Genomic DNA, 17,287 nt, shown 5'->3' with positions numbered 1-17,287 from the left:
TTTCACATGTAATGCATGTTTCCAACACAAGATGGGAATCCTTGCCTGATTAAGTATTGCAATTATTAAGAGTGAGAAAATTTCAGAGAAAAAATTAAATGTCAGTATATTTTTTAACTTGTGATCAAATGATTTTTATTTTTTGTTTTGTTTTATATTGTAATCAAATACAGTTAACAAATTTATCTAAGAAAATTATCTTTGTATGGCTACGGATAAATAAGCATATTCCATTCTTAAAAAGAAATAGAAACCTCTCTTATAGAAATTAAAGAATGAGAAATTGCCTGTTTTTTTTTTGTTAAGTGGAAACTGCTGCATGGGTCCACTCTCCCTCCATCTGCTAGGCAGCATCTTTAAATAGACAGCTATTTTGATGCAAAAGCATAACACAGGCCCCTGAGGGTGCGAAGCACACGGGTTGGATTTAATGCGAGGGTCAAATGGCCTGACAAACTTTAGGACACCCTGTGGTGGGTACATCTGAGACTAAAATCCCCTGTGCCGTTCATTCTGCCCAGTGTGCCGCAGTCGTTCTGGACAACTCGTGTGAAATACTGTATTTTTTACAGCTTTCCTCTGGAAGACTAACATTTATTTTTGTAAACGAAGAAGTACTGTATTTTTAAAGGACAATAAGTTGCCTCATAAGTTAGGAAAACTGCTGCGTCACCTCAGAGAATCGCACGGAAAAAGCAATGTCCTACACATCCAAACTTCCCGCGTCCTGGAATGATAAACCTCCTCCTCGGAAGGTGGAAATTGACCTGAGTTCACCTGGCTTGGCAGTGTTTGAGTTGGAAAGACTCTTGTTTACTGGCAAAGCCATCATCAGCCATGCAGATGAAGTGTGGCCAAGGCTTTACATTGGTGACCAGTAAGTAACTCACTATTTACTGGCTGACAAGAATGAAGCATGTCCTTCCTTGTAACTCTTTGCTGTGTATGTTACTTTCCAAATATTCTTGTGTTATGACCGAGAGAGTGGACTGAGACCTTTTTACAAACATAACCTCAGTCGACAATTGGATTAGGTTCACATATGTGAAAGAGCAACTGATCATAAATCAGATTTAAATGAGTAATTTAAGATCCCACGGAGTTGCATTCCACATTGCGTAAACTGCAGCTCTGCTATGTGAGAGTTTCCACTGAAGCCTTGCCATGAAAGCACGTCTCAGGTCAAGTTCAACTGGCATGTCTAAAATTGTCTTCTAAATATCAATCAATCACTATGAAATACTTGGGTAACACTTTATGATAACCATCAGTTATAAATGGTTAATATGATAGTTAATTAAACTTAGTTATTTTACTGTTAAACAAAATATTAAATGCTAATTGTTTACTCATTATTAGTAATCCTATAATTTGTTATTTTAACAGTTTATTGTTGCATTGCATTGCATTGCACATTTTATATACTATATATATAAGTATTTCTTAATGATTACAAAATGATTTGTAAAGCTTTAAGAAATTGTTTGTAAAACATCCATAAACATTTTATAGATACATAGACCAGATATTTATAACAATTTGTTAATGGTTAATAATTGGTTTTTAAAGTGTCTATAAACATTATTTGGATGGCTATAATAAAGTTGCAACTGAGCGTATTATACCTTGTTTAATGGTTAATAAAGCAACAAACAAATGTATTATTATATAGATTATATATATATGTACTGTATATATATGGCTATAGATAGATAGATAGATAGATAATATTTATAGGTGTTTACAAACAACGTCTTAAAGGTTTACAAATCATTTGGTAATCATTTACAAAAGTACAAAACATTTTATAATGTTATGCAACAATAAACTGTTAATAAATATGTAATTTTTATCGTCTTTTATCAGCTATGATACAATATCTAATTAATTAACCAATGATTTCATATTACACAAATTAATTATAAAATAACCAACATTATAGCATTACTAATAATTAGTAAACATTGTTAATTATAATTTCATTGTTTGTTAACAGTCAAATAACAATGAACTAAGTTTAATTAACTATCAATTTACCATTTATAAATGATAGTTATTATAAAGTGTTACCAACACCTGCAACATTTGACTGTACATTGTCAGACACTGTCAGTGAATGCAGAGCATTGTGCTTTTCAGACACAGTGCAGAGAACCGGGCTGACCTGTCCAAGCATCGAGTCACTCACATCTTGAACGCAGCTCACAGTAAACGCGGAGTACAGCCAGACATCTACGAGGGCATGGACATCACCTACATGGGCGTAGAGGCCCATGACTCCTGTGGTTTTGACATGAGTGTCAACTTCCAGGCAGCAGCAGACTTTATGCACAGGGCTCTCAGCAGAGGAGGTGAGAGAAGGGGTAGGAAATTAATTTAAAGGCAGTCTTTTTTGAAAATGAATATTGCAATATAATGTTACTCTGCAGGCAAAGTGTTGGTGCACTGTCATGTGGGAGTGAGCCGCTCCGCCACCCTGGTCCTGGCTTACCTGATGCTGAAGCACCACCTGACCCTCGTGGAGGCCATCTCTGCTGTGAAAGATAACCGGGGTGTCATCCCTAATCGAGGTTTCCTCCGACAGCTCATCAAGCTGGATGGCCAGCTGTTTGGCACACACTGAACCCGGCCTGGTAGCATTACTGGGCAGATTTCATGGGTCCACAACATCAGGAAAAATAAAATAAAGATATTTCAAGTGTATTCCACATTGTTAAAAAGAGGAGATTCACAGTAGCCTACTTTTAGTAGTACAGATGTTTTTGGAAAGGGACTTACGGCATCTGATCATTTCCTGGATCATGTTTTAATTGCCTTTAACTTTAAGGTAAAAATGTATATTCTGTCAATTTGTACATGTTAAATGGAATGAAGTTTTACATTAAAAAAATACGAATCTGATGCAGCTTTTGGTGAATGTCTGGAAGTCAATCTGCACATCAGTGCTACTTGCATACAAAACCATTAATTTGGTTTCTACTGTATGGTATTGTATGATACAGAGTCTGGACTCGACAGTAATCATCACTAACATTTTCATTTACAGTGCCTTCAGAAAGTATTCAGACCCCTTCACTTTTTTCACATTTTGTTATGTTGCAGCCTTATGCTAAAATCAATAAAATTACTTTTTTTCCTCATCAATCTACACGCAATACACCACAATGACAAAGTGGAAACAGAATTTTAGAAATTTTTGCAAATTTATTAAAAAGGAAAAACTGAAATATCACATTGACATAAGTATTCAGACCCTTTGCTATGACACTTGAAATTTAGCTCAGGTGCCTCCCATTTCCCTCGATCATCTTTGAGATGTTTCTCCACCTTGACTGGAGTCCACCTGTGGTAAATTGAAATGATTGGACATGATTTGGAAAGGCACACACCTGTCTTTATAAGGTCTCACAGCTGATAATGCATATCGGAGCAAAAACCAAACCATGAGGTTGAAGGAACTGCCTACAGAGCTCAGAGACAGGATTGTGTCAAGGAACAGATCTGAAAAAAATCTGCAGCATTGAAGGTCCCCAAGAGCACTGTGGCCTCCATCATCTGTAAATGGAAGAAGTTTGTAACAACCAGGACTCTCACTAGAGCTGGCCGCCCAGCCAAACTGAGCAATCGGGGGAGAAGGGCCTTGGTATGGGAGGTGACCAAGAACCCAATAGTCACTCTGGCTGAGCTCCAGAGATCCTGTGTGGAGATGGGAGAAACTTCCAGTAGGACAACCATCACTGCAACACTCCACCGATCTGGGCTTTATGGCAGAGTGGCCAGACGGACATGAAAGCCTGCTTTGAGTTTGCAAAAAGGCACCTAAAGGACACTCAGACTGTGAGAAACAAGATTGTTTGGTCTGATGAAACCAAGATTAAACTTTTTGGCCTCAATTCTAAGCGTTATGTCTGGAGGAAACCAGGAACCGCTCATCACCTGCCCAATACCACCCCAACGGTGAAGCAGCAGGGACTGGGAGACTAGTCAGGATCAATGGAAAGCTGAACGGAGCAAAATACAGAGATATTCTTAATGAAAACCTGGTCCAGAGTGCTCAGGACCTCAGACTGGGCCGAAGGTTCACCTTCCAACAGGACAATGACCCTAAGCACACAGCCAAGACAACGCAGGAGTGGCTTAGGGACAACTCTGTGAATGTCCTTGAGTGGCCCAGCCAGAGCCCTGACTTGAACCCAATCGAACATCTCTGGAGAGACCTGAAAATGTCTGTCCACCAACGGTCCCCATCCAACCTGACAGAGCTTGAGAGGATCTGCAGAGAAGAATGGCAGAAAATCCCCAAATCCAGGTGTGCTAAGCTTGTCACGTCATACCCAAGAAGACTCGATGCTGTAATCGTTGCCGAAGGTGCTTCAACTAAGTACTGAGTAAAGGGTCTGAATACTTATGTCAATGTGATATTTCAGTTTTTCCTTTTTAATAAATTTGCAAAAATTTCTAAAATTCTGTTTCCACTTTGTCATTAGGGTGTATTGAGTGTAGATTGATAAGGAAAAAAAGTAATTTTATTGATTTTAGCATAAGGCTGCAACATAACAAAATGTGAAAAAAGTGAAGGGGTCTGAATACTTTCTGAAGGCACTGTATGTAAGCTTGAGGCCATGGTTGGACAGTAATCATTACACAGAACAAATGCAGGCGCAGAGCAAATAAGAGGCTGAGACAGAGAATAAACAAAGCCAAAGTTCAGTTGCTCTGCTCAATTTTTATAAAAGGGTCATCTCTCTGTGTCCAGCCTGTGCTTCGCTGTCTGCGCTTCAACCAGGAAAAGGTATGTGGTTAAAAAGATTGATAGAGCTCAGATGAATTGTTCATATATACAAAATTAACTAATCTGCCAACTGTTAAAAACTATGTTTGACATCTTGAGTTTGAGATGTAGCTGGACACGCTGGAAATGTTACAACTGTAAATGTAAATTCTTTAGAAGTGATTAGACTTACTCTTCTTATTCAATGAATGTATTGTTGTAATTTCAGGAATTTAAGATAAAGGCCGCTGTAAACTTTCCATATTTCTCAATAACATCAAATATTCATGACTTTTAATCAAACAAATAATAATAAAAAAAAAACATCTTTAAGTTTTATTTATTTATTTAAATAATTCTGCTAATTTGCTACTTGAGGACTGTGTGGTTTGATCAGATTTGATTGACAGTAACCAAACAGATTCTGACTAAAATGTTGCTAAACCATGATTGGTGCACGGATGTGAGAAAAGCACAGAGATAAAGAAATACAGAAATTTATCCAGTATGTAAAATAACCAAATCTGTTCCAATGTTGGCATGAAATGGTGCGTTCATGCAGGAGCCCATCAGTCATAGTAAGAGAGTTAAAGGTACAGTGTGTAGGATTTTGGCGGCATCTAGTGGTGTGGTTGCAGATTGCAACCAACTGATGGCAGTACCACGGTTTTACACCCTGCGGCTCATGTTACCACAGTTTCACAAGCGTGTCAGAGAACTACGGTGGCCTTCAGGAAAAGTAAAAAACACAAAAGGCTCTCTCTAGAGCCAGTGGTTGGTTTGTCCGTTCTGGGCTACAGTATAAACATGGCGGAGCAACATGGCGGACTCCGTAAAGAAGACCCGCTCCATACGTAGATATGAAGGGCTCATTCCAAGCTAACGAAAACGCAACGATTCTTAGTTCCAGGGGATTATACACTAATGAAAATATAATAATGAATATTAAATTCCATTTCTGCTAATAGATCTCCCGAAATGTTACACACTGTTCCTTTAAGGAAACAGGTTTTCAGGGCCTTTAAAACAACATGTTTATTGTAACCTTCAGGAAAATCTGAGTATTTCCAATAGCAAACATTGTGTAACCCAAATGAACAATGCTGCCCTTTTGAACTCCTGTCTTAGTTCACAATGATGCATGCAGCCGTGGGTGTCTGGATCCTATCAGCAGTGATCTGCGTGGGGAGAGGCCATCACCACATTGGTCATGAGGCTGACCAAGACACCACAGTCGACACCGGCGCCAACAGCCGCTCGATGGTGACTCAAGCAAACAAAGAGTTTGCCTACCGCCTGTACCTGAAGTTAGCAGCTCATGCTGACTCAGAGGGCAAGAACATCTTCTTCTCCCCGATTAGTGTGTCTGTCGCCTTGTCTGCCTTGTCGGTAGGCGCGCGGGAGGAGACCCACCGTCAGCTTTTCAGTGGTCTGGGTTTCAACAACTCCCTACTGACGCAGTCAGATGTAGATCAGGCCTTCCAGATGCTCTTCGAGAGGGCGAACAACGCGTCTCAGGAAGACAGCAGTGAAGGGACCGCTGTGTTCGTGGACAGACGCTTTCGTCCACGACCCGAATTCCTGGAGACCTTGAAGCAGTCCTACGCTGCAGATGGGTTCATCGTCGACTTCTTCCAGGCCAAAGACAGTGCCGATACCATCAATAAGTACGTGGAGGAGAAGACCAACGGGAAGATAGACAAGCTGGTCGACAGCCTGGATCCAACCACAGTCATGTATCTCATCAGCTACATCTACTACAAAGGTAAAAGGTCACGTCAGATGAGATCTGATTTGAATTTTGCCTAATTTTGAGGTCACACCTTTAGGTTTCAACCATAAGTTGTGTTTTATTTCTGCTCATCGTCAAACAGGAAAGTGGGCGAATCCATTTGACCCTAAGCTCACCAAGGAAGACTTCTTCACGGTGGATGAGAACACCAAGGTTCACAGTTGCACCATTGAATCATCAAGTATCCTTCATATTGTGTCTTTTCCAATTAAAGGACCTCATGTTTAAATTGACATTTTTCCAGGTTCCAGTCCAGATGATGAATATGGAGGACCGTTTTGATACCTATTACGACCAGGCGATTAACACATCAGTCCTCCACCTGCCCTTCAACAACTCCTACTCCATGCTGCTGCTGTTGCCCGACGACATGGCAACACTGGAGAACGCCATTTGCCCCGGTCATCTCACCAAATGGTTGAAGTGGATGAAATCCAGGTTGGGAGAATCCAAAATCATCCTGAAATTCTTGGTTTCCAATATGGACAGTTTGACAGTGTATAAACAACTCAGCTTTGTCCTGTCAGATTAATCCCTGTGTATTTATTTCCCATTTTTTAGGACATATGACGTATATATTCCAAAGTTCTCCATCAAGGCTTCCTACAAGCTGAATGATGTGCTGACTGAAATGGGAATGACAGACATGTTTGGTGATCGTGCAAATTTCAGTGGCATTTCAGAGGAGCAAAAACTGTCAGTCTCAGAGGTAAGGACAGAGAGCATATTGTGTTATTTATTTCCTACATATTTCCTTCCCTATATGCAACCCATTTGTCATCTAACCTCGCCTCCATCACACCGCAGGTTGTGCACCAAGCCACCCTGGATGTCGATGAGGCCGGAGCTGCCGCTGCAGCTGTCACAGGTGTCGGCATAACACTTCTGTCCTTCCGCTACATCCCAGTCTTGAAGTTCAATCGTCCATTTATGGTCGTCATCACTGAACGCAACACAGAATCAATCCTGTTCATGGGCAAGATTATCAACCCAAACATCTGATGGAATAAGCACTTTGTGTTTGCTCAAGCACAGCTGTTGCATCACATATAAAACAAACAGAAAACAAACTTTGTTCTGTGATCCCTTGCTCTGATTGTGGTTTGAGAGAGCAAACATGGTGTTTGTTTTTATCTATGTTTTTGAAGGTAAAATAATACAGGGATAAATTATCAGCAAGAATTTCCATTAGCATTTTGTATTCTATATAACAGATCAGCTTTTACAAAAAGCAATTTTTAAATTTATCCTATAACTATTTTTTTCTTTGGACTCTTCTTTAAAAAATAAATATATCCCAGACAGAAAACACATAGATTTTTTCGAATTAGATATTCTGTATATTAACCTTATTTTTTTCAGAGATTATACTGTACGTAATATATGTGAGGCTTTTGCTTTTTTTCTGAAATCATCCAGTGCCTAGGTTGGTTAGCAACTTAACAAGTAAGCATAGGCTATATATGAACAGGTGGTTTCACGAGGGAAATTAAATCTCATGACAGCCCAAATACAACAAAAAATAAAAGGTAAAGTATTCATTTCTTAAATGGATGGTCTCTTACCATAGTAGAAATAACATTAGTTAGTAATTAGTTAGTTTTAAAATAAAGCAGCCCAACACAATCAAACCTTTTTTTAATAAAAATTGTTTTGGTTTATTCCTCTTAATAAAAGCTCCATATTGCTTTATGTAGTAAAACAAAGTAACAGCTTTTAACATAATTTGAAAACAAGATGGGACTCAACAGCTGCTGGACCAAGCATATGGGGCACCAAGGGACATACTGGAGTAATAATGTACATTTTCTGAACCAATCAGAGGAGGGAAAGGGGCCCCACTAATGAACTTTATGAAGTGGGGCTGTATTTAAGATAAGATAAGATAAGATAAGATGAACCTTTATTAATCCCCGGAGGGAAATTCAGGTGTCAAAGCAGCAACCGCAGCAAACAGAGTGAAACACAGGAGAGGTAAAGGTGTACAAAAATTATAAAAACAATAAATAAAAAAAATATAAAAGATACAGAGTGAATGGGTGAACCTAGTGTGTACAGTCCGTCAATAAATAAATGTAGTATGTAGAATAAATAAATAAATGTAATATGTACATATGTGCAGTCTATAAAGTGGTATATTGGATGTACAGTGTAAAGTAAGTGTAAAGTGCACCAGTGGTTAGAGTCCAAGATGGTTGCAGATATAGTGCATGTTTAAAGTTCTTAAAGTCCTCATAGTTCTCATATGGGGGTCAGCCTTGGTTGTGGAGCCTGATGGCTACCAGCATGAAGGACTGACCCAGGCGCTTTGTGTTGTGCCGAGGGGGGATGAGTCTGTGGCTGAAGGTGCTCCTCATCTTGACTAGCTCATCATAGAGGGGGTGGGAGGGGTTATCCAGGATAGCGTCCAGCTTCCTCCTCATCCTCCTCTCTGCCACCACCTCCAGATCGTCCAGTTCAGATCCAACCACAAAGATAGCCTTCCTCACCAGCCTGTTCAGTTTGTTGGCATCCCTTGTGTTGGTGTTACCCCCCCCCCTCCAACATGCCACGGCAAAGAAGAGGACACTGGCTAATACAGACTGGTAAAACATCTGCAGCAGCCTATTGCACATGTTGAATGACCTGAGCCTCCTCAGTTCCTCCTCCTTCCAGTAGAGGGCCTCGGTGTTGTCGGTCAAGTCCAGTTTATTGTTCATATCTACTCCCAGGAACTTGTAGGTGTCCACCACCTCCACCTCCACCTCCACCTCCTCCCCTCGGATGGTGATGGGAGTTGTGGGCCTCTTGCTCCGCCGGAAGACCACCACCAGCTCCTTGGTCTTTCCAATGTTGAGCTGGAGGTGATTGTTATCACACCACCCTATGAAGTTCTCCACCAGGGCTCTGTACTCCTCCTCGTTGTGGAGCCTGATGGCTACCAGCATGAAGGACTACTTATTTATTTATTTATTTATTTATTTATTTATTTATTTAAATTAATAATTAGTAATTTAAATTACAACAAACCTCTAACACAAAGTAGACTACGATGTTTAAATCCTTATTGACAGGACAGCTACAGTATTAGTAGAACAGTATTAATACCCACTGACACACTTTTTGAGCATTTTCCTTCCTGTGCAATTTGTGCTGTAGTTTTTGCAAACATGATATGTTGCATAATAATAATAATAATAATAATAATAATAATAATAATAATAATAATAATAATAATAATAATACATAATAATAATACATAATAATAATATTAATAAATATTTACCTTCATCCGGTAGATACTGTATCAGAGAGCAACTAACTGCAGTCCCCTCATCTGACCGCTGGGTGGCAGCAACACGCCTCGTGGAGTTCTGTTCTGCTGAAATTAAATAAACCCCACGAAGAAGAAGTCTGTCGTGTTGTGATTGGCCGGCTGCTGTGAGTGTGCTTCAGTCATGGCCGAGACAACAACAGGAGAAGGACAGCAAGGAGCTGCAGCGTTTTTTAACAAAGAGAGACTGAAGCACGGCCCGGAGGAGGAGGCCAGGCTGGAGAGGAAGCACTTCTGGAGAATAATCGATGCTTTTAGATTTTACAGGTATAACAACAATGCTTAAAAACACTGTACCGAGCCAGGTATGCGACAGTTTGTGTGTCAATAAAACGATGTCGTTAGTGGCGGCTGGTGGAAATGTGTCTCTGCAGGGCTGTGGTGCCACATCCAACCAATTACAGCAAACATCACAGTATGATTTAATGCAAAAACAAAAGTAATAAAAAAACTACTTTGCAGTTAAATAATTAACAATTATTTTATTCCAACAGGAAGAGTAAATAATGCTTTGAGTATAAGATGTACTCAGTGGTGGAATGTAACTATGTACTTAAATACAATTTTGAGGTACTTCTTCTTTACATGAGTATTTCCATGTTCTGCTACTTTCTACTTTCTACTCCACTACATCTCTGAGGGAAATATTACTTTTTACTCCACTACATTTATCTGACAATTTTAGTTACTTTACAGATTCAGATTATTAATACAAAGTATAATCACATTACAATCAAATTACACATATTACTGGGTGCATTCCATATTTAAAACACACAAATATTGACAATTTGTATAATTTGTTTAATGCAAAAAAAGTGAAGGTATCAAAAACACATTACTACTTTGCAGTTAAATAATTAATTATTTTATTCCAACAGGAAGAGTAAATAATGCTTTGAAAAAGCAACTTTAGTTACTTTACAGATTCAGATTATTAATACAAAATATAATCAACTAATAAATGATGTATTGTTATAGATTGAACTACCCAGCAGTATATAAAGTCATTAAAATGAGCTCCACTTTAAACAGCTGCAACATTTAAAGTTGAACACATAAAGGCATCAATTATTAGAATACATTATTCTGCATAATGAGTACTTTTATGTTTGGTACTTTGAAGTATTCAGATGGTAATATTTGTTGCACTTTTACTTTTGAATGCATTGCATTACAATCAAATTACACATTACAATCAAATTACACATATTACTGGGTGCATTCCATATTTAAAACACAAATATTGACAATTTGTACAATTTGCATTATTATTATTATTATTATTAGAAGTAGTAGTAGTAATGTTTTTTGTGTGTGACTATTGGCCGGCCGCCACTGGTCGTTAGCAAGTGACAATAGCAAAGGGCAGATAACCTCTAACTGAGATGGTTCCCATGTATTCAAGCATTACTTAGTGCTTCCCACGGTTAAGTTAACTTGTATTTAACCAGCTTCTGGTGACATTTATGTGCTAATTTTTCTGACTTTAGCTCCACTCATGTCATGGCAACACTTCTCTACTTCATGATCCATCCTTTCTCACTAGTGATGGGAATTCCGGCTCTTTTTAGTGAGCCAGATCATTTGGCTCAGCTCACCAAAGAAGAGCCGGCTTTCCTCCCCAGTTGTTTCCATGTCCGCCTGCTCTGTTTCATGTTCGTGTCAAGGTCCCTGCGCCGGGTGTTCTTGGGCCGGCCTCTCTTTCTTTTGCCTTGTGGGTTCCATCTAAGTACAAACATGCATAAACAACTGCCTGAGGTGGATTTTAAACATCCACTGGCCAGATACCATCAGCAGCAATGATCTCTGGCAGAGAACAGGTCAAAAACCTGTTGAAGAAGAGATCAGGAGAAGGAGATGGGGATGGATTGGCCACACACTCCGGAAACCGAGTACCAGCATCACCAGGCAGGCCCTTAGATGGAACCCACAAGGCAATATAATTATACTAAACCTTATAATTTCCAGAATACCATACTTTTACATGCTGCTTCGTTTCCGATTGTCACTCATCTTGTCTGCTATTCGCGCATCACACTCTCTTTCTCTCCTCCTCTCCCTCCTGCTCTGTACCTGTATACCATCCGCACGCCCGCCCCTCCCTGCTTGATGGTATGATCCTTGTCTGTCATCACCTGATTGGTCAACGGACGTCATTAACACAACATTCAGTCACAGTTAGTGCATGGATTGCCCGTGGTGCGGAGAAGATCGTCCTATCATTCTGTCTTGAATTAATTAAAAAAAAAAGAAGAAAAAAACGTCTCTCGGACGGGAGCCGGCTTTTATCGTTCACTTAAAAGAGCCGGCTCTTTGAACTGGCTCGTTCGCGACCGACACATCACTATTTTTCACCTAACACTGCTCACCAGATAAAACAAATTTAGGAGTGGAATAATTTTAAAAATCCTCGAATGAGTGACTTATCCTTCAAGGGACACCTAACCTGTGTCTTTTCTTCTTGTCAGGGTCCATGTCCAGGAGCAGGTCAAGCGTGCCGAGCGTCAGTTCCTTAGCCTCCCGCAGCGCCACCAGAATTTGCTGCCAGATGTTTTGTCCAACCTGGCCCGGATCAGCCATTGTGCGGACCACAACCAGGAGATTCTACAGGCCATCATTCACAATAGCCTCCACATGTTTGAGAACATCGAGTATGGCGAGAGGGTAAGGTTTGACTTACACCAGGAAGTCTACTGCAGTGATTCTCAAAGTGAGGTCCGGGGACCCCCAGAGGTTCGTGGCACTGTATCATTATAAAGTGCATATGAGCAGATAGGGACCATTTGAGCCAATATAACAAGTATATAGTACACACTGTAAGAAGTTAATTATTTTTAAGTTGAAGCACATACTGAAAGTCAGCTTTACACTGGTAAATTTAAATATCCGGATTTATTAGGACTATGCTAGTTTTGCTACAGTTCATTTTCTGATTTTTTTTTAGATCAGTTCATTGAAAAAGTACAACATGTTGAAAAGTTTTAGAAGACAATAGATCCAATGGCATCTAATAAGAGTACAAATGGTAGTAGCATAGGCTTAAAGTGGCAGTAGGCAGTATATTTTTGGCATCATTGGACAGCAGACCTCAGATCAGCTCTGACTGCTTGTTTTCCTCCGGTCTGTGAAATCTTGTAGATGCCATTAGGAGCACCAGAGGACACAGAGGCACATGATTTTTTTCAGGTTACCTGTTTCATGTACTTTACGGACCCACTCATACGATTATGAGTGGGTCCTTGGACAATTTTCTCCCCTGTAAGGGGTCCCTGGCCCCAAAAAGTCTGATAACCCCTGGTCTACTGGATGTGTACAGTATACAATTTTTAATGTTATTTACTCAAGTAATTTAGGTAGGTCTTCATTCAACTTTCAGGAGGATCCGCGGAAGGTGCGACAATCCACTACATTTGACATGGACAAGCTCAAGTCCACCATAAAGCAGTTTGTCAGAGACTGGAGCGAGACGGGCCGGGCTGAGAGGGACACCTGCTACAAGCCCATCATTCAAGAGATCCAAAGACTATTCCCAAGTGACCAATAGTAGGAAGCACACATACTCACTCACTACCACACAAACACCTGCATTCATGCTAAGACAAAGATATGTGAACACTTTTTCCATGTGCTATGGTATCAGAACATCTTGTAATAATTCTGATGACGTTTTCCATGTGATATGTGCATTCTGTGCATTTTATTATGTCAGTGATGTGTCTAAGGTGAGCGTGCTGATTCCGGGTGCTGGGCTTGGCCGTCTAGCCTGGGAGATAGCACGGCTGGGTTATATTTGCCAGGGCAACGAATGGAGCTTCTTCATGCTCTTCTCTTCAAACTTTATCCTCAATAGGTACAGCATACACTAACACTCCTGTGACTACAGCTGCCTTACACAACACTTTAGGACTATCACTTCCATATGCATACATTCATGGAGGTTATCTCTGCTTGCATGAGGTATAACTGTCAATGTGTCAGTGATCACATGTAAAAAACAGAACACACAATTCATATTCAGTTGTTTGGCAGTACACTTCTGACCTCATACTCTGCTGAATAACACTTCAATCCATCCACCTCTCCTCATAAATTTGGACTGCTCCATTCAGGTGTGAAACGGTGAACTCTCTGACCCTGTACCCCTGGATCCACCAGTTTAGCAACAACAAGAAATCCGCCGACCAAACACGACCAATCATATTCCCCGATGTCAACCCTCAGAGCTTACCGCTAGATGCAGACTTCTCCATGGTAGCAGGGGACTTTGTGGAAGTCTACAGTGAATCAGGTCAGTAGAAGCTGTGTTTTTTTCCATTTTTTGAAATGTCTTTTCAGGCAGATCTCACTCTCATACTGTATATTGCCATCAGCAAACTCCACAAAACAATTCTCCTTCCTGTGGCCTTGCAGTTTTTAAACGCTGACACATCACAAAAAAAAAAAAAAAAAAGAAGCCGCAAAAAATGTAATCCAGTCTTTTAGAGAAGCCACTGCAAATGCAGTTATTTCTAATAAAATGGACCATTCCGATGTGAATATACTGTAAATAGATCATTGGTGAATTGCGCACCTTAGCAACATTAATTAAAAGTGATCATGTTATAATATATTATTTGTTTCGGTCAGAATCCTGGGACTGTGTGGCTACCTGCTTCTTTATTGACACAGCTCATAATGTCATTGAGTATGTGGAGACTATCTGGAAGATTCTGAAGCCTGGTGGAGTGTGGATCAACCTGGGTGAGTCAGCTTTTATTTATATTTATAATACGGTATATAATATATATATATATATATATATACACACACACGCGCAGTAGTACTGTATAGTAAACTTCTTTACAGAAACAAAATGCTGTCCTTGAGTAGATAACGTGCTGAACTAGTGAAGTTGGCCACTGTAGTCAAAGTAGTTAAATCTGCAATATGTTCAGCTATCAGACTACATTTTAATCACATTAGTAATCATATCTATGTTTGAACTTTTATCTGCAAATAAAAGAAAATAACACAACAACAAAATGGGACATCAATGTTACGGTTTGTTTTAAAGCGTTGTGGGGTGAATTTTTCTTATTCAATAGAAAGTACAGTTGTATGATCAAGGGTTTTACAGTTCGGGTCTCTGTAAACTTATCTCAAAGTTTGAATTCAATGTTCCTCCAGGTCCACTGCTGTACCACTTTGAGAACATGGCAAATGAGCTGTCAGTTGAACTTAGCTACGAAGACATTAGGACGGCAATTGTTAACTTTGGATTCCATTTTGAGGTGAGCCAAGGATTTTGATTTACATTCATGACTTAACATCATCTTCAGAAATCTGGTTTCGGTAGTAAAACAGTATTTATATTTCTCCCACAGGTGGAGAAACCATCGGTTCAGACCACCTACACAGAGAACGACCGCTCTATGTTGAGATACGTTTACGACTGTGTCTACTTTGTGGCACGAAAACCTGCAGACCTGTACTTTAACGGTGAAGAAGAAGAAGAAGAAGAAGAAGAAGAAGAAGAAGACGAAGAAGAAGAAGAAGAAGAAGAAGAAGACGACGACCAACAACAGAGTTCTCCACGGGCAGCTAAGTCACCACGGCGAGACGGTACCGACAGCCTGACGTGACAGGAAATCCTTTGACAAAAACAGTAAACTTAGAGGCGCGCAACCATCGACTAAGCGAAGACTACACTGAAAAACGAAAAAAGAAAGTGGACACAAGGAAAAAAAATCAGTGGACATACATTTTCTTTTTTGTCATCTATATTTTTTATCTCATGGAGAAATGTGCCCAACTGCGCTGGCTCTGTGTAACACCTGAAAAACATCAAAATACTACATGATGCCTGGCTTTGAGATGAGTCAGTTAACCTTGTTTACTCTTTTGTTTTAGTGGTTTGTGTATCAGCTACAAGCCATGAAGAGTATGTTTCTTTTAACTGCAGTCCTGCCTGCTTGACTGCCTGCGGTCTTACTAATTCACATCTCCATTGACTTTCACTGCCTGAGAACGAGAGAGAGAGAGTATGTGTGTGTGTGTGTGTGTGAGTGTGTGAGTGTGTGAGATAGGACAATGTGATGTGAACATTAACTTTTGAAATGTATTTATTTTTTCAAATATGGTGCCAATAATAACTGTCTACTCATTTGCATTGATCATCGGTCAACACTGAAAATGTAATCAAAACATGTTACAGCTTTTCAGGAATAAGTTGTTTTAAAATTGCAGATGACTCATTGACTTTCCTGGTTTCTAATCACACTTTGGAATAAAGCCAAGCATTTTACCATATATTAACCTCCTTACTATTGTAAGGTAACATCACTAAAACGCAGCCCAAAGCCAAACTTAAAGGTTATTTCAGCATTTGTGCAAATACTGAAAAAGCGAACGTGTTTTGTGTTCTACATCAGGCTTGCTCATCAGTTAGGAGTAGGAAGGTTACAGGCGTCAAAAAGAGGATACATACACCTTAGTTTGTACTAAACCATAATAGGTATATTTCACTGCAGACATTTTCAAAAATGTTCGCAATGAAAAGGTATTTTGAAATTTAAAAAACATATAATTAGATTAAATACATATAAGAATAATTGCATAACAACCCAAGGTGTTTAAATGCTGAGATGTGGATTAACATTTACTGGATGATGTATGAATGTCAACTTTTAAATGAAATATTCAATGTCAGAAGCAAAGTTCGGCTTTGTAAAAAAATATGCCAGTTGATATTTTAATAGTTGACATGGTACATAACCTAGATTGGATGTTACCTGTGTAATAAACAGAAGGCCAAGTATGACAGTCACAGTGTGAGAAAATAACATGAGCATTTGGTCAAGGTGCAGTCTAGCAGAACCTGATTAAAAATACTATACTAATACAGAATTTTATTCCTGGCAGTGTGAAGAAAGACGTTCATGTTGGGGAGTCAGAAAAAATAGACACTTAAACCTGCAGTAAGCAGAATGTTTTTAGCATCATTGGGCAAAAATTCCACAATAACCTTTCAGCATATTGTAATTCAAGTGTTCTGACAGATAACTAGACTTCTGTACCTCCTCATGGCTCTGTTTCCAGGCTTTATAAAATCTAGCCTGTGATGGGAGGCTTTGGCCAATCACAGGTCATTTCAGAGAGAGCGTTCCTATTGAGCATTCCTATTGGCTGTGCTCCGGCTCGTGGGCGGTGCTTGGTATTTCCTCAACTGATCTCAACATGGCTGCTGGTTCAAGGGCGGCTGTGGCTCAGAGGGTAGAGCAGGTCGTCCACCAATCGGAAGGTCGGTGGTTCGATCCCCGGCTGCTCCGGGTCACATGTCGATGTGTCCTTGAGCAAGACACTTAACCCCAAATTGCTCCCGGAGGCATAGCCATCGGTGTGTGAATGAGTATTTAGATTAGATCCTGAT

At 39.8% G+C, this 17,287-nt stretch overlaps 3 protein-coding genes across 10 annotated transcripts; all 3 read left to right on the top strand.

The window, feature by feature from the left end:
* The first annotated feature begins 83 nt into the window (after positions 1–83).
* Positions 84–2,905, top strand: LOC141769455 (dual specificity protein phosphatase 26-like). The gene is made up of 3 exons (XM_074638533.1): positions 84–877; positions 2,140–2,351; positions 2,430–2,905. The coding sequence occupies exons 1-3, from the start codon at positions 699–701 to the stop codon at positions 2,621–2,623; spliced, it is 585 nt and encodes a 194-aa protein (XP_074494634.1). The 5' UTR covers positions 84–698; the 3' UTR covers positions 2,624–2,905.
* Positions 2,906–4,657: 1,752 nt separating this feature from the next.
* Positions 4,658–7,633, top strand: LOC141769453 (hibernation-specific plasma protein HP-55-like). The gene is made up of 6 exons (XM_074638531.1): positions 4,658–4,792; positions 5,900–6,536; positions 6,646–6,716; positions 6,808–7,001; positions 7,125–7,272; positions 7,371–7,633. The coding sequence occupies exons 2-6, from the start codon at positions 5,906–5,908 to the stop codon at positions 7,563–7,565; spliced, it is 1,239 nt and encodes a 412-aa protein (XP_074494632.1). The 5' UTR covers positions 4,658–4,792; positions 5,900–5,905; the 3' UTR covers positions 7,566–7,633.
* A 2,338-nt stretch (positions 7,634–9,971) lies between these two features.
* On the top strand, positions 9,972–16,565 carry carnmt1 (carnosine N-methyltransferase 1). Of its 8 annotated transcripts, none has more exons than XM_074638527.1 (9): positions 9,972–10,143; positions 12,348–12,543; positions 13,256–13,422; positions 13,589–13,729; positions 13,989–14,167; positions 14,506–14,619; positions 15,046–15,149; positions 15,243–15,357; positions 15,406–16,565. In XM_074638527.1, exons 1-9 carry the CDS (start codon positions 10,001–10,003, stop codon positions 15,498–15,500), a joined length of 1,254 nt encoding a protein of 417 aa, XP_074494628.1. In that variant the 5' UTR covers positions 9,972–10,000; the 3' UTR covers positions 15,501–16,565. The 8 variants fall into 8 exon arrangements, with proteins under 8 accessions (XP_074494628.1, XP_074494623.1, XP_074494630.1 ...); XM_074638529.1 differs by having other exon boundaries at positions 9,973–10,143; positions 15,409–16,565; XM_074638526.1 differs by having other exon boundaries at positions 9,973–10,143; positions 15,403–16,565.
* Positions 16,566–17,287: the final 722 nt, after the last annotated feature.

The sequence above is a fragment of the Sebastes fasciatus genome, chromosome 6 (assembly GCF_043250625.1).
Source record: "Sebastes fasciatus isolate fSebFas1 chromosome 6, fSebFas1.pri, whole genome shotgun sequence".
NCBI classification, from domain to species: Eukaryota; Metazoa; Chordata; class Actinopteri; order Perciformes; family Sebastidae; genus Sebastes; species Sebastes fasciatus.
This window is presented reverse-complemented; position numbering and strand designations above follow the sequence as displayed.

Excerpts from the sequence above, each read along its gene's own strand:
- LOC141769455 (XM_074638533.1), top strand. The coding sequence starts at position 699 with ATGTCCTACACATCCAAACTTCCCGCGTCCTGGAATGATAAACCTCCT. Across the intron at positions 878-2,139 it reads AGGCTTTACATTGGTGACCA|ACACAGTGCAGAGAACCGGG; the intron begins GTAAGTAACTCA and ends TGTGCTTTTCAG. Across the intron at positions 2,352-2,429 it reads CAGGGCTCTCAGCAGAGGAG|GCAAAGTGTTGGTGCACTGT; the intron begins GTGAGAGAAGGG and ends GTTACTCTGCAG.
- LOC141769453 (XM_074638531.1), top strand. The coding sequence starts at position 5,906 with ATGATGCATGCAGCCGTGGGTGTCTGGATCCTATCAGCAGTGATCTGC. Across the intron at positions 7,002-7,124 it reads TTGAAGTGGATGAAATCCAG|GACATATGACGTATATATTC; the intron begins GTTGGGAGAATC and ends CCCATTTTTTAG. Across the intron at positions 7,273-7,370 it reads AAAAACTGTCAGTCTCAGAG|GTTGTGCACCAAGCCACCCT; the intron begins GTAAGGACAGAG and ends ATCACACCGCAG.
- carnmt1 (XM_074638522.1), top strand. The coding sequence starts at position 10,001 with ATGGCCGAGACAACAACAGGAGAAGGACAGCAAGGAGCTGCAGCGTTT. Across the intron at positions 13,730-13,988 it reads TCAAACTTTATCCTCAATAG|GTGTGAAACGGTGAACTCTC; the intron begins GTACAGCATACA and ends TGCTCCATTCAG. Across the intron at positions 14,620-15,045 it reads TGGAGTGTGGATCAACCTGG|GTCCACTGCTGTACCACTTT; the intron begins GTGAGTCAGCTT and ends ATGTTCCTCCAG.